At 41.0% G+C, this 15,100-nt stretch overlaps 1 protein-coding gene across 2 annotated transcripts in view; it reads left to right on the top strand.

Moving 5' to 3' along the window:
* The window catches only part of DNAJC17 (DnaJ heat shock protein family (Hsp40) member C17), a 32,888-nt gene that overhangs the window by 9,471 nt on the left and 8,317 nt on the right, over positions 1–15,100 (top strand). For both annotated transcript variants that reach the window (XM_031952102.1, XM_031952101.1), the window contains exons 2-8: positions 8,937–9,006; positions 10,847–10,905; positions 11,221–11,308; positions 13,054–13,139; positions 13,310–13,406; positions 13,973–14,016; positions 14,467–14,544. In XM_031952102.1, coding sequence (XP_031807962.1) covers positions 8,937–9,006; positions 10,847–10,905; positions 11,221–11,308; positions 13,054–13,139; positions 13,310–13,406; positions 13,973–14,016; positions 14,467–14,544 — 522 coding nt within the window. The remainder of the gene's footprint in view (positions 1–8,936; positions 9,007–10,846; positions 10,906–11,220; positions 11,309–13,053; positions 13,140–13,309; positions 13,407–13,972; positions 14,017–14,466; positions 14,545–15,100) is intronic.

Genomic DNA, 15,100 nt, shown 5'->3' with positions numbered 1-15,100 from the left:
CGTTCTCTGGAGTTAAGGTTTCCTTAGCCTCCAGATTCTAATAGAAGCAATTGTGGGAGTTGTTGGGTCACCTGAGCCTACCAAGGAGAGGCTGGGTGTCTACACAGATTCCATAATCTTCCCCATTATGACTGTCTATAGAGGGATGGAGGGGGAAGGAGTCAAACACTGAATTCAGTACCCCTTATGATTCATAAGACATCCTATTTCGGACTTTTCCTTCTGCATTTAGAGATTAAAGAGACTTTTGAGATCATTTAGTCTGATGCCCTTAGAATACAGATGGGGAAACTGAGACCAAGGAATTTAAGTTAGTAGAGCCATTATCTGAACCTAGCTCCTTGACAGCATATAATAGCAAAGTATAGTGGAGAGAACTGGACTTGGTTCCAGGCCTGCTCCAGACACTTCCCAGCAGTATATATGACTCCAGGCAGGTTGGTTAACCTCTGATCATTAGATCAGAGTAAATTCCAATAATATAAATTCCAATAGTGATAATACTTGTCCTATTTAGATCACTAGGCTATTGTGAGGATCATGTGAGATAAGAAATGTCAAGTACTTTGTAGACTTTAAAACACTAGAAATGTCTGATAAGCAGCAGTACCACATAAACCAGTGCTTCTTAAATGTTTTCCATTTGCGACCCCCTTTCATTCGAGAAATTTTTATGTGACACCCCCCTTGGTATATAGGTACATAAAATAGTAATAAAAATCAAACATTTACTAATAATAAATCATAATTTGGCAACCCCCCACATTTAGTTACAAGTCCCCATACGTGGTCATGATCCACAATTTAAGAAGCTGATTCAAAGACCACTAGTTTTTGAATAGTAGGAAAAGGGAGTTAAAAAAGAGGTTTAAAGCAAGGTGATTCAGGCCAGTTCCAATAGTCTTGTGATACATCCAGAGAGAGGACGATGGGGACTGAATGTGGATCACAACATAGCATTTTCACTTTTTTGTTGTTTTTTGCTTGCATTTTGTTTTCTTTCTCATTTTTTCCTTTTTGATCTGATTTTTTCCTTGGGCAGCATGGTAATTGTGGAAATATGTATAGAAGAATTGCACATGCACATGTATTGGATTACTCCCTTCTAAGGGAGAAAATGGAGGGAAGGAAGGGAGAAAAAAAATTGAAACAAGGTTTTGCAAGGGTGAATGTTGAAAACTATCTATGCATGTGTTTTGAAAAATTTTAAAAACTATATATTTTTTAAAAAAGGATGTTTAAGCTCTTGAAGGATAGGAATGATGCTTTGCACATTTTTTAGCATAATAATAGCATTTAGCCCTTTCATGTTGGCAAAGTACTTTATTTTTGTTATCTTATTTGATCTTCACAACCACCCTGTGAAGTAGGTGCTATTATTATCCCTGGTTCACAGATGAGGAAATGGAGGCAAACAGATTAAGTGACTTGTCCAGGATCACACAGTCAATATCAAGAACCCCATTTGAATTCCCACTGTGCCACCAACCTGCCTTTCCATTTACCTCTCACAAAAATGGCTTCAGTTGTCAGAGCACTTCAATAAAGTGTTCTCAATAAATGCACATTTTAAAAAAAATGAATGCACATAAGACCTTTCAGTTCATTAAACTCCTACAATTTGTCAGGTACTCAGAGAGTTTACAGGGTTTATAGGGTAATTAGGCAGAGATTAGCTGGGTGAGTAAGTAGATATTGGACCTGGAGATAGTAATGCTCTAGTTTGAATCCACATGGTATGAGGATAAAAGATAGCATATAAAATACTTTGCACACTGTAAAATGTTGTATAAATATTAGATGTTATTATTTACAGATAGAAATATAAACAAAATAAATACAACACAATTTCTTTTGTGGGGGAGGATACCCTAACAGTTGAAGGTAATCATCAGGGAAGGCTTCGTGTAAGAGGAGATGCTTTAGCTGAGCTTTGAAGGAAAGTAGAGTTTCCAAGAAGCTAAAATGAGGAGAGAAGGTAGGAATTCCAGACATGGGGAACAAACTGTGAGAATGGAGATGTCATATTGTCTGAGGAGCCACTGGAAGGCTTTTGTCAGTCAGCCTCTTGTGTGGGGTAAGAGATTTTTGGACTCCTTTGAAAATAGCCGAGTTCATAGACTTAGGAAGAAAAGTTGGGGTATAAGTCTCAGAATCCAGGAGCCACTTTACTTTTTTGGTTGAAAAACTCTCTGGAGATGCAGTGGCAAAGGAAAAGAAAGGCATGAGATTTTCAAGATTGTTTCTCAAGGAAATCTGAAAATGGGGAAGGATCCTTTTCATTAAGAAAAACTCGTGACCTTTGGCATTTTAATGTGACCATTTCTCTCTTATTTGGATGACCAGTAAGTTTGAATGCCAGAAATTTCATGGAGTTGATGACTTCTGACTTCCCTGTCAATTTTTGTCATTCTTGTCAGCCCACATTTTTACGTTCCTCCCTCATTTAGTGTGCTCCTAAAGAGTCTTAATCATAACTAATAGAAAAGATTGTCAAGAATGTTACTGGTAGAACAGGCTATTGAAATGCTAATCGGGAGTAGGAGTTTTGATTATAAACTATACCAGACACCGGAATCCTCTCAAAGGCCTCTGCTTAATCAAGGCCATTGTGGAGAATTATATTTACTCGATGAGAAATACTAATTTAGAGCAGCAGTCACAGTGGGAGGGCCAGCAAAAGCTGGGCATCCAGTTTGCCACACAAAGCACCAAACCCCAGGCCACCTGGCTGAAAGCATGAACTGACCTTGGGAAGCCAGAACCACAGCATGGCCCTCAATCGGGCAAGGGCAGCAGCTTATTATGGTAATAACTTGTTATGTAGGGCACCAAGCACCCATGTACCTGCATCCTTTCATGCCCTCATAAGCCATTGGGTTTTGGCGGAAGTCCAATCCAGAATGTTCTAGGATGGGAGCTGGAGGGGAGGTTCCCATTTTGCTGGAGGCTTTTGGGGCTTTGCCAAGAGTCCAGGAGCAGAATTTAAGTGATCTCTATCTCCACTTATGGATTGGAATCACTTGGGGTGGGGATAGACTAGAGCAAATCCCTTGATCTTTTTAACTTGAAAACTTCTGATCAGATATCAGATTTCCCTCTTTCTGGAGTGAGTATCACTGTTTGCCTCATCAGCTTCATCTTCATGTAAAATTTCTGAGAAAAGTGCTTCGCTCCAAATTCTTAGGGAATAGAGAGCTTCCAGTCTTGAGCCTAATGGAGCTGCTTCCAGCCCGGATCTGACCTCTTTGTCCTTGCTGCTAGTGCTTTCCCCCTAAGAGTGCCTCACTTCTGCTCTGTGGCATCTTGTTATTTATTTATAGTTAATCTTTGAGATCCAGGACTGTATTTTTGCTTTTCTTGTAGACTCAGTTCTTAGCATAGGACTCAGTACTCTATTAAAAGTGCTTTAGTAAATGCTTGTTGACTGGCTGACTGACTTGCATCATGTTAGTTGGAAAGACTCTGGAGGATTGAGGAGGGTGGGGATTGGCTTTTGTAAGATAAAAAGTACTCTGTGAATTCACAGAAAATCCTAGGTCTCAGCTGACCACAAGCAAATTTTTGTGATGTCAAAAGCACAGACTTTAAGGGGTGGAACCAGGAAGTTTTTATAAAAATGTCAGGGCAGCTAGGTGGGGTAATGGATAGAGCACCAGTCCTGAAGTCCAGAGGACCCGAGTTCAAATTTAACCTCAGACATTTAACACTTCCTAGCTGTATGACTCTGGGCAAGTCACTTAACGTCAATTATATCACTGGAAGAAAGAAGTGTCTACCATATAGGTTAATCTTAAAGAAGACTAAAAGTAGTTCATATTTTTATAACACAAGGACCCTGTGACATAGGCAATCCAAATTTTTTCTAGATGGAAAAACCGATGGTAATACAGCTGGTGAAGGTAGTTAGGATTTGAACTTGGGTCTTCTGATTCCAGATGTAGTATGATTTTTTTTTATCCCTCATTGCCTTTCAGTTAGAGAGATGCTGCACGTAATGAGTCTTGCTGCTTTCCTTTAGACCAGCTAAGCATGTGCCTTCCAACTCCATGACTTTGGCCCAATATTCCAATCAAGTGTTCCATTACATTTAAGAGCTAGGGATAACAAACAGATGGGCATCCTGCTTGTGACACTGGCATTCTTGAGCTATGAGACCTCCGGGAAGGCTTCTAGCATGCTGAGAAGACCCTCGGGAAGATTTGGGTCATGGACAAGAATCGCAGAGAATGAGGAGGCCAGCCTGGCTGGATTAGTCTCTGTAATTGGAGGAATGAGATCAGGTATCCACCAAAGGGCAAAGCCTAGGCAGCCACAAAATTATTTTTTGTATCTTGCCCTGCATAAAATGAACTTTTGCCCTGACTTTTCCTTCAATATATTTTTTCCATTTATTGCTTTTCAGTTCTACCTCTTGTATAAGGTATTAAATTTCACATATTTTCAGCTTCATAATAGGGATTCATTTTAGGCCTTTAAAAAAACTTTTTCTCTTCAAACTCGGTCTACTTTAGATTTGAGCAAATCTTTTCTACATTACGGATCTTACTTCTTAATCGGGCTTTCATGAAACTTAAATATAGCCTATAACTGCACCTCTTGGTACCTTGGGCTCCCCAGTAGTACTAGCATCACTTTTCCATTCTCCCCGACACATGCTAAAGGAGCAGTGCCCGCCATTCTTGATGCTGCTGCTATGAGAAAAGGAAGGCACACCCATGCCTTTTATCTTTGGAGGGAGGTTGCACTGCCCCCCAAGCTCATATTCTCAAGGGTAGAACTCCAGCTTCCAAATCTGTACCTTTGCAATGACTTCCCCCATGCTTGGAGCGGGCACCCTTGTGGGTAAATAAGTCTGTAGTGCTACTATGTGACAAGTGCCGAGGGTAGAGAAAGGCAAAAGACAGTTCCTTCTCTCATGGGGTTTCTGTCTTGGGACCCCGCTTCTTAAATAGAGGATTTGGGAGGAGCTCTCAAAGCTCCACCTTCTCTAGTCAGAGGGAAAGAGGGGCCCTAAGCATGTGTTGGGAGCAGGGGGAAGAAATACTGAACATGTGTGAGTTTCAGAGTCGGTGTGATCTTGCAGGAAGGAGATAGTAATAAATCCCTCTTTTCCTTCAAGATCCAATACTAATGCCATATTTCATCTGAAGCCTTGCCTCACAGCCTCCTCCATTACTGATTTCTTTCCTCATTTTAAACTACTTTGTGTTTATTCTCTTTATCGGCACATGTATTTACCCACATGCATACATGCATACACATGGGTGTGAACATATGTGTACTTATATACATATGATGTCCACCTCTCTAGAATGTAAATTTCTAGGAAGTAGGCAGTTTTGTTCGGTTGATTTGTATCTCCAAGGCAGAGCCTGGCACAAACATAATAAGTGCTTAACAAACGTTTGTTGATTGATTGAATGGATTTCCCACACTCTTGTTTCTTCCTTCCCCTAGCTTCCAATTGAGCTTTTGGTTTTTTGATTGAATAAGGCACAAGTGAGAGTGATCCATTTGTATTAGGATTGTTCTCAGTTCCTAAAAAGCCTAAATGCAGGCTTCCTATCTTTGTTTGCATTTTTAATTTCATCACCTTTTTGGATTCCCTTTCACTTTAGCTTACAATATAGTATTCTAGAAGCTATTTATTTACTTTTAGAAAAAAAATAATAGGCTTATCACAACTGGATTAGTGTTTTGGTTTATTTGCTTTTTTTAAATGATAAGTTTGTATAGTTAATTTGTATACACATTGCCCACCACTACATATACCCTCTTTAAAGGGATCTCATTTTAGTGAGCATATACCATAGTTGGACAAATATGTTGTACAGAGACCATGTTCCTCATCCATTTCTCCATCCTGAGCTTACTCATTAGATACTTATTTTCCCGAATTAATACTTTGTCTACTATCCTACATAATATTTCTTATCATCTCTTTCCTTCCTTACAATATTTAAAACTAATTAAAATTCCATTCGCCAAAACTATATATATATATATATATATTTTTTTTTTTTTTTTTTTGAGTTACCATTTTGTTCCAATAGTAGTACTCGGTTTGGTGTCAGGAGATAGACAAAAAGATTAAGGGATCCAAACCAGAAAAAAGAGGGAAAGAGGGTTTTGAGAAACAGTAATAAGATGTTTGGGCACATTTGGGACACTTTAGCCCATTTATGCAGTATCTTGGAGTGTGCTCTTGCATCCTAGGAAAAGGTTTCATGGTATAACTAGTAGAAGGATTAATATGGGTATGAGTTGGGGACTATTTTAGGGAAGGAGGAGGAAGGTTCTGTATGAGAAGAGAGAAAGAAAGGGGCAGGGAAGAAGCGTTTTGAAGTTGAATAAAGTATAAATGAGAGACAAAAAAGAACCTGTGTGGACTAGCAGCTTGTTGAAGGCACATGCCAGCACCTCTAGGCTGAGCTGCCTCCCAGAAATCTCTCCTTTCTGGAGGATGGGACCAGTCAGTTCATTATGTGGCAGGGTCAGAAGGCCCTCCGTTTTTTGAGGGCTGATTCCCCAAGGCTGGCAGAGAAGAAGGATAATGAAGCAACCACTTTGGAATGAGGCAGGAACCCTGAGCGCCTGTGGACCCCTTTCTTTTACAAAAATATTTATTGATATATTTTCTTTTTATATCATTAATTTCCAACTATATCCCATTGCTCTTCTCTGTCCAGAGAGCCATCCCCTGTCTCAAAGAAAATAAAAGAGGAAGAATAAGTTTGGAAACATTTATTGATACCTTAAGCAAGTCTGACAGCATGGGCAGTGTTTCCCTCTACCTCCATCTCCAAAGAAGAGAGGGAGGTACATTTTCTCATCTCTTCAGGATCCATTTGGTCATCCAAATTATACTGCGTTGGGTTAAGGGGTTGGGGCTTTGTTGTTCCCATTCATTCTTTCCATTTCTGGTTCACAGGAACCTCTTGTTCTTGGGGCAGCACAAAGATAATGTCTGCAGCCTAAATTTCATCAGATGTGACTGACATTGTTCCTATTGGTCTGCTGCTCACCATCTCCCAGCAGATGGCGCCAGAACCCCAACACTTTCTCCAAAGGACATTTAACCTTTTTTTTTTTTTTTTTTTTTTTTTTTTAAACAAATGACTTAAGAATTCTCCCCTACCTATATCCCAAAGAGATCATAAAGGAGGGAAAGGGATGCACATGTTTGTGCACAAATGTTTGTGGCAGCCCTTTTTGTAGTGGCCGGAAACTGGAAACTGAGCGGATGCCCATCAATGGGAGAATGGCTGAATAAATTGTGGTATATGAATGTAATGGAATGTTATTGTTCTATAAGAAACAATGAGCAGCTTGATTTTAGAGAGGCTTGCAGAGACTTACATGAACTGATGCTGAGGGAACTGGGCAGAACCAGGAGATCATTGTACATGGCAACAGCAAGACTATATGATGGTCAATTTTGAAAGATGTGGCTCATCTTCAATGAGATGATTCAAACCAGTTCCAATTGTTCAGTGATGAAGAGCCATCTACACCCAGAGAGAGGACTGGGGGAACTGAGTGTGGACCACAACACAGCATTCTCACTCTTTTTGCTTTTGTTTGCTTGCATTTTGTTTTCTTACTGATTTACTTTCTTTTCTGATCTGATTTTTCTTGTGCAACAAGGGAATTATATGAATATGTTTACACATATTGGATTTAATATATATTTTAACATGTATAACATATATTGGATTGCATGCCATCTAAGGGAGGGGGTAGAGGGAAGGAGGGGAAAATCTGAAACACAAAGCTATGCAAGGGTTAATGTTGAAAAATTATTCGTGCATATATTTTGAGAATAAAAAACTTTTTAAAAAAATCCTGAAGGTAGTGTTTTAAATTTTATGTTATTATGTAAATACTGCAATATATAATAATATAATAAATTAATATGAATAAAGAAATGTGATGGTCAGATCTAAGCTTTAAAGGAAATTATGTAACAATAGTATATTATACAAAATGTAATATAATTTTATATTTACATTTTGTATAATATACTATTGTTACATAATTATTTTTAATCTATCTATGATACTAGAATGCAGTACACTGCTGAAGCAATATTTGTCATTCTCTTTCTTTTGAAATTATTTTGGATTCTTATTGAGTTCATCCTATACAATGGACAAACAGAAAGTTCCATCTTGGTGGGGGGAAAAAAAAAGAATTCTCCCCTAGACCTGTCTAAGAGAGTTGAACTTTGTCATCCTTGGAGGCCTTTCTTTCTCAGGGCTATCCACCTGCCCTTGTTCTGACTATTTCATATGAGATGCAGTGTGACATTGGTATTCCACAAAATGCCCATTCATTCCCCTGGAAATTTATCACCTAGAAAAGCTTCCCTCCTCATTGAGATATTCCAAGAGCCTAAGATCCCACTTTCCCAAGAGGTAATGAAGCGAGCAGAAGAGGGATCATGGCTAAAAAGTTCTGGGCCAATCCCCAATATTTTATGTTTTCTTGGTATAAAACACCTGTGAAGTCAGCATATAAAAGAGAAGCTTATTTAACGGGGATATTAAGCCACAAAACTCTTCTGTGTTTTGATTAATGTGACTCTAAGGAGGCTCTTCTGGTCTATAGCAGTGGCCAAATCAAAGTCAGCTTTCTCTGTAGAGTTTGCCTTCTTGATTTTAGGTATCTATTGTGGCCATGACATGATACTTTTTGTATGGAAAGCAAAATGATCTTTTTTGAGTAGTGAGAGATTCTTTTTTGTCATACAGCCAGGAGGTATTAAGTGTCTGAGGTCAGATTTGAACTCAGGCCCTCCTGACTTCAGGGCTGGTGCTCTATCCACCTAGTTGCCCCTTTGTTTATGAAAACTTCACTACCATAAGTTTATCATGATGCCCTGGAGTGTAAGCAGCTCTTTGAAAGAATAACTGTCAGTTTGGCTCTTTCAGGTAAAGAAGGCATACCGACAAAAGGCCCTCACTTGCCATCCAGACAAAAATCCAGATAATCCCCAAGCAGGTGAGACTATCCTAACAAAAGGAAAAGGGACAACTTTCTTCAGCCTTGCCACTTGGATGTCGGGGAGCTTAAAGCAAGAATATCACATATAGGCATAGGGTCCTGGGCATAGGCTCACATTAAGCATTTCTGTAGTACTGCACCTTTGCTATCTCATACATAGTCTAATTATCTCCTTTGGGCTATGTCCTTTTCCATTTTAAAAACTTTTTATTATTTTCCAAAATATTTCTTCAGTCTCTGGTCATTATCTGTCAGTCAGCAAATTTTTATGTTGTAAGTGCCAAGGCATTATATCAGACACTGGAGATGCAAGAACAAAATACTAGCAAGGAGCTAATGGTAGGGAGACAAAGACTTATAGAAACTTAAATATAAGTTAATAAATGTAAATGCATACAGAGTTAAATACAAGAACATTTGGGAGGGGGGGCACTGGTGTTTAGGAGAATCAGGAAAGACTTCATAACTTAGTGCTTAAGCTTCCTCTTAAGGAAGCAAAGAACTCAGAAATAGAAGTAAGGAGGAAGTCCATTCCAAACATGGAGATGAGAGATAGAGAACTGTATGTGAGGAAAAGAGACAAGGTTGGTTAGCTGGATTAAAAAGTTAGGAAAAGATAGTAATATTAAATATGGTAGAAATGTGGTTGTTCAGGCTATATGGGGTGTAACAGCTTTTGTAACCCTATCACAGAGGATCTTATATTTATTTCTAGGAACAGTAGGGAGCCAATGATAAAATTCAAACTTGGTTGAATAAAGAAATGTCATGGTCAGATCTATGTTTTAAGGGAAATTACTTGTCCAAAGCATGTAGGATAGAATAAAATGGTGAGAGAGAGAAACAGACAAGCCAATTGGAAGACTGTTCCCATAATCCAAGTAAGAGATAATGAGAATCTGAACTTAGGTGATAGTTATATAAATAAAGAGATGAGGTAGAATATGAAAAATATGGTGGTAGAAGAATAAGACTTAGTAACTGTTTAGATATGTGGGGTGAGTGAGAGAAAGGAGTCTAGGATAATATTGAAACTCAGAATCTGGGAGACTGGAAGGAAAATGGTGCTTTTGGCACCTAGAAGGAAGTTTGAATGAGGAATGGGTTTGGGGGAAAAACTGAGTTTTAGACAAGTTGATTTTAAGTTGTCATTGTGACAGTTAGAAATGTTCCCTGGCCAGTTGCTTGTGTGCTCCTAAAGCTCAGGAGAAAGATTGGGACTAGCTTTAAAAATCTATGAATCATCTGTGTAGGGATGATAGTTAAATCCGTGGACACTGCTAAAGTCTGATTTGGAGAAAAAGAGGAGGGGATGTGAATGCTCTTACCCTTAGGAGAGAGCTGTAGAGCAAAGGAGGCTCAGGGATGGTCCAGCAAGTAGGAAGAGAAAAGCAGAGGGTAGTGTCTCACACACACACACACACACACACACACACACACACACTCCCAAACCAGAGCAGTGAGGCTCTGCAGCAGGGCCAGATGCAGCATGATGGACTCAGAAGGGACAGACCTGAGCAAAGACCCTCAGATTTGGCCCTTGAGAGATCATTGGTAACTTTGGAGCGAGAAGCTTCCACCAAAACCAGATCACAAAGGCTTGCAAGTGAGGGAGTAGAGACCAAGCAGAGGCGGGGAAGGTGAAGAGCATTGACAAGATGTTGGTGGGGAAGGGTGGTAAGCAAGGGATAGTAAAGGTTTTTGAGACTGGGCTAGCCCATCTCCAGCTTTATGATACCAGTATATCTGTGGTGGGATGGAGGACGCCATTACCAAATTTAACTTCAATTTTGCTGTTGTTTTTTGTTTTTGTTTTTATCATTATTCCTATACCCAGCTGAGCTCTTCCACCAGCTTTCTCAGGCTTTGGAGGTTCTGACAGATGCTGCAGCCCGGGTAAGAACGTCTCCACTTTTTGTTAGCAGTTTTCACTGTAAGTTTCTGTTTCTTCTATGATGTTCTTCCTGTCCCCCTCCCTGACTTCATTGTCACCTACACAAGACAATCTTTATTTGCTTGTGACTCTTGGGGACCCCCCTCTATTTGCTTTGCCACCTGGGATCTCCTAGGCTGAGGGGAGTAAGGGGCTTCAGCCTTGTTGTGGGGGATGAGGAAACGTGAGATCTCAGGATTAGAAGAATCCTCAGTGGGCCTTCAGAGGTATCATTTCTTTGACTGGTGTTGTACCCTGTTCTCTCTTGTCCTTGGCAGGCAGCGTATGACAAGGTCAGGAAAGCCAGGAAGCAGGCCGCCGAAAGGACTCAGAAACTTGATGAGAGAAGAAAGAAAGTAAAGCTCGGTACGGAGGGTGGGAGGGAGCCTCACACAGCGGCCTTGGTTTCTCTTGCCTCACTCTCTATTGATTTCCTCACTTTTCAACTGATTGCTCCATTTTCTACAATGTAGACTGTTTCTTTTTTTTTTTTTTTTTTTCCATTACCAGTAGCATTTATAATGTAGACTGTTTCTTACTTGAGTTCATCTAATTCAGTCCATTCCTGATCCAAGAAACCCTTCTTAACCTACCTGGCAGGTGGTCACTAGCCCAAAGCCACTTGGCTAAGTCTCCTAGCAGGGCCCCATCCTGGGGCCTTCCTGGGAATCTGGATCTCTCTCCTTCTCTACATTCAGCTCTTCCCAGAACTTTTTCAGGGAATAGTTTTATCCTGAACAATCCATAGTATTATATGGCTATTCTTTGTTCTTTTTTTTTTTTTTTTTTTTTTTTTTATAGCTTTTTACTTTCAAAATATATGCATGGATAATTTTCTTTCTTTTTTTTTAATTAAAGATTTTTTTTCCCAAAACACATGCATGATAATTTTCCACATTTACCCTTGCAAAACCTTGTGTTGCAAATGTTACCCTCCCTTTCTCCCCACTCCTTCCCCTAGACAGCAAGCAGTCCAATATAAGTTAAACATGTGCAGTTCTTCTCTGTATATTTTCACAAATATCATGCTGCACAAGAAAAATCAGATCAAAAAGAAAAAAAAAATGAGAAAACAAGCAAACAACACAAAAGAATGAGAATGTTTTGTTGTGGTCTACACTCAGTTCCCATAGTCCTCTCTCTGGGTGTAGATGTCTCTTTTCATCACAGGAACATTGGAACTGGCCTGAGTCATCTCATTGTTGAAGAGAGCCATGTCCAACTGACCATTTTCTGAAGGGGCAGGTGCTGGTTTTGGACTTTCACCTTGGGGCATCTAGGTGCTGCATCATTTTCAGTCATACCTTGAGAGTCAGCAGCATGGTAGCCTGTGTTTCCCTGCTTTGGGATCTCAATCATTATGTGGGATTTGCAAGTTTTAGAAAGTAAATCACCTGCTATCTCAGTCTCTATTTAAGTAAAATAGGAAGTGCTAGATAATTATAGTGTAAGGAGGGCAGGAAATCACCAGGCCTGAAAGGTGTCTTAATGTAGTTAATCCCACCTTAGAGCAATGGAGACCGTGGAGATAGGCTAATGTCAAATACAAAGCCTATCTATACAGTATAGCAGTATAGGGCCAGACCTTTCACTGGTCCCCCAGTTAATACAAATCAAAGGAAATGAGAGTGAGCCCAGGGGAAGGAGAAAATAGAGTCAGAACCAGTTCCCAAGTCAGACCAAGGGCTCCACCCCCTGCTGACCTCTACCAGGCAGACTGAGCTATTTTTGTATTGACACACACACCCACGAGTACCCTTTGTCCCTGGTTCTAGGGAACCAGCTTGTTGGTGTGAGGTTTTTAGGTTCTTTGGGCTAGTGCTGTTTCAGTATCTGAGTCCAATAAACAGGATTCCAAAAAAGAGGCTTAGTAAATGTTTGTTGACGAGAATTGAATTGGAAATAAAATCAATCCCTAAACAGCCCTGGAAAGCATAGCATAAACAGATATCCCTTCTGATCTGAATCTTTGGGGGTTTTTTGAGTAGGGGAGAGAGGCCTGATGTCAGGCCAGCCGTGGGGAGGGGACAGTAACCCACAGGGTTGAATTCAACCCCCATGGCCATGGCCAACCTGGGCTGCTTTGTAAGGCTGGCTCTATCTTTCCACAGATCTTGAGGCCCGGGAGAGACAAGCCCAGGCCCAAGGGAGTGAGGTAGAGGAGGACAGTCGAAGTACCAGGACATTAGAACAAGAGGTAAGCTTCAGCTGCTCACCCCCATTTTCTTCCTGTGGTCACCAGGAGTCACCCCCTCCTTAAAGGACTGATTATTGCCCAAAGTTCATCATGTGGGCAAACTTGAACCTGATTTGCATTATAATGTTTGCTCTGCAATTATAACCTCCCTTTTCTGTCTTGCTCTTCAGATTGCACGCCTACGAGAAGAAGGCTCCCGGCAGCTGGAAGAACAGCAGAGGCTGATCCAGGAGCAGATACGCCAAGATCGGGAACAGAGATTAAGAGGTGAAATAAATGCTTAGATCTTCAGGCAGGCCCCAGTCCACCTCCTTTGTTGGGTTATACCATTAGACAGTAAAAGCAGATGGGATAAATTTGGGGAGGGGAGATAGGAAACAGTGAGATTGTGAACATGGTGACTTTGGATTCTTTCCGCACACTAAACCCCCATCCATCACCGATTCTCTGCCTCTTGTTCCCTGTCCCAGCCATCCCGACCCTGGACAGAAGTGGCTTTGTCCTGGTAGCCAAACAGCAGGGGAAAACATCATGAACTCTAGGGCTCTGAGTTCCCAGTGAGCCTTCCCTCTGCGATGGAGGAATTGTGTGGGCCCTCCCCACAGCCCCCTGCTGCCATGATACGCCCCTAAGCCTCATCTTAGAGACCTCCATTGGATGACTGCATTTTCCTGCTCTTGTTTCCCTCACTTGCAATATTTTGTATCTCTGGGAGGATGGATCTGCTTCTCTTATAGAAAAGATGCTGGCCTTAAATAGTCCTAAGCCTTTGCCCTCTCAAGAAAGATCTTCTGCCCTGACTCTTACCCTTTCTCCTTTGCCAATCTTTCTAGGAAAGACAGAAAATCTTGAAGGCAAAGGAACTCCCAAACTGAAGGTGAGACTCTGCTGGAGCCCCTTGGGATCATCACTCGTCAGGTACCTGCCAGCACGAGAAAATGTCCCTGCAGCTAAGGGAGCTCTGGGTTGGGGAATTTGGAGCATTTCAGAGAGCTGGGATCTCTTGTGGGTGTTAAAACATCAACAAGCTTCTCATCCCTCTTAAACACTATATTCTGTTTCTCTCTGAAGTTTTGTGTTACTTCTCTTTGTTCTGCCCTTGAAACGTTGCTCTCAATCCAGGAGCCATTGGGCAGAGAACATACAGATATGTCTTTCTCTGATGTGGAAAATCCCCCGCTTCTGGGTAGACATTTCTTGGCATTTCCCCTCATTTGTAGTTTAGGCTGCGCTGGCATTTGATTGTATGTTACTGTAAACAGTGGTAGTGCCTGCTGAAACTTGGCAAAATTAAGTATTTGACATTCACTCACTGTTCTCTTGGCAGCTAAAATGGAAGTGTAAAAAAGAGGATGAGACCAAAGGCGGTTACTCTAAGGATGTCCTCCTGAGGATTCTACAGAAGGTCTGTCCTGCTGGCTCTGCTTCCTTTGTCCTCAGTCCATGGCTGCTGTCTGGTCCAAGCTGATGGGCCTGGCACCCTTTGTAGGCAGACCTCTCCCATCATCCCTATGTTTTCTGTTTCTGCGACCTCTTTGCCTCTAGTCTTTGTACGCACTTGTCCCTCTCCCTTCCCTACCCTCCTCTTTCTGTCTGTCTGTCTGTCTCTCTCTGTTTCTCTCTCTCTCTCTCTCTCTCTCTGTTTCTCTCTCTGTCTGTCTCTGTCTTTCTCCCTCTCTCTCTGCCCATCCCTGACCCATTTCTTCATTACTGAAGAGAAGGGCTTGGCTAGATGCCTTGGGAGAGAGGGAGTGGTTGGTCATCTGTGATCTTTGCCAACTGAGGTCGTGCCCACTGGGGGAAGCTTGTTGATGTCAAACTGAACCATCATGATGCAACATGCTGACTTGCCTGAATTATAGCTCAGTCTTTTCATTCCAAGGCAACTTTTTGTTGTTTGTCCTTGAGAAAACATAGCTGTATCTCCACTGTTGTACTTCCCTTTTTTTCCTTCTTGTTCT

The sequence above is a fragment of the Sarcophilus harrisii genome, chromosome 2 (assembly GCF_902635505.1).
Source record: "Sarcophilus harrisii chromosome 2, mSarHar1.11, whole genome shotgun sequence".
Taxonomy (NCBI): Eukaryota; Metazoa; Chordata; class Mammalia; order Dasyuromorphia; family Dasyuridae; genus Sarcophilus; species Sarcophilus harrisii.
This window is presented reverse-complemented; position numbering and strand designations above follow the sequence as displayed.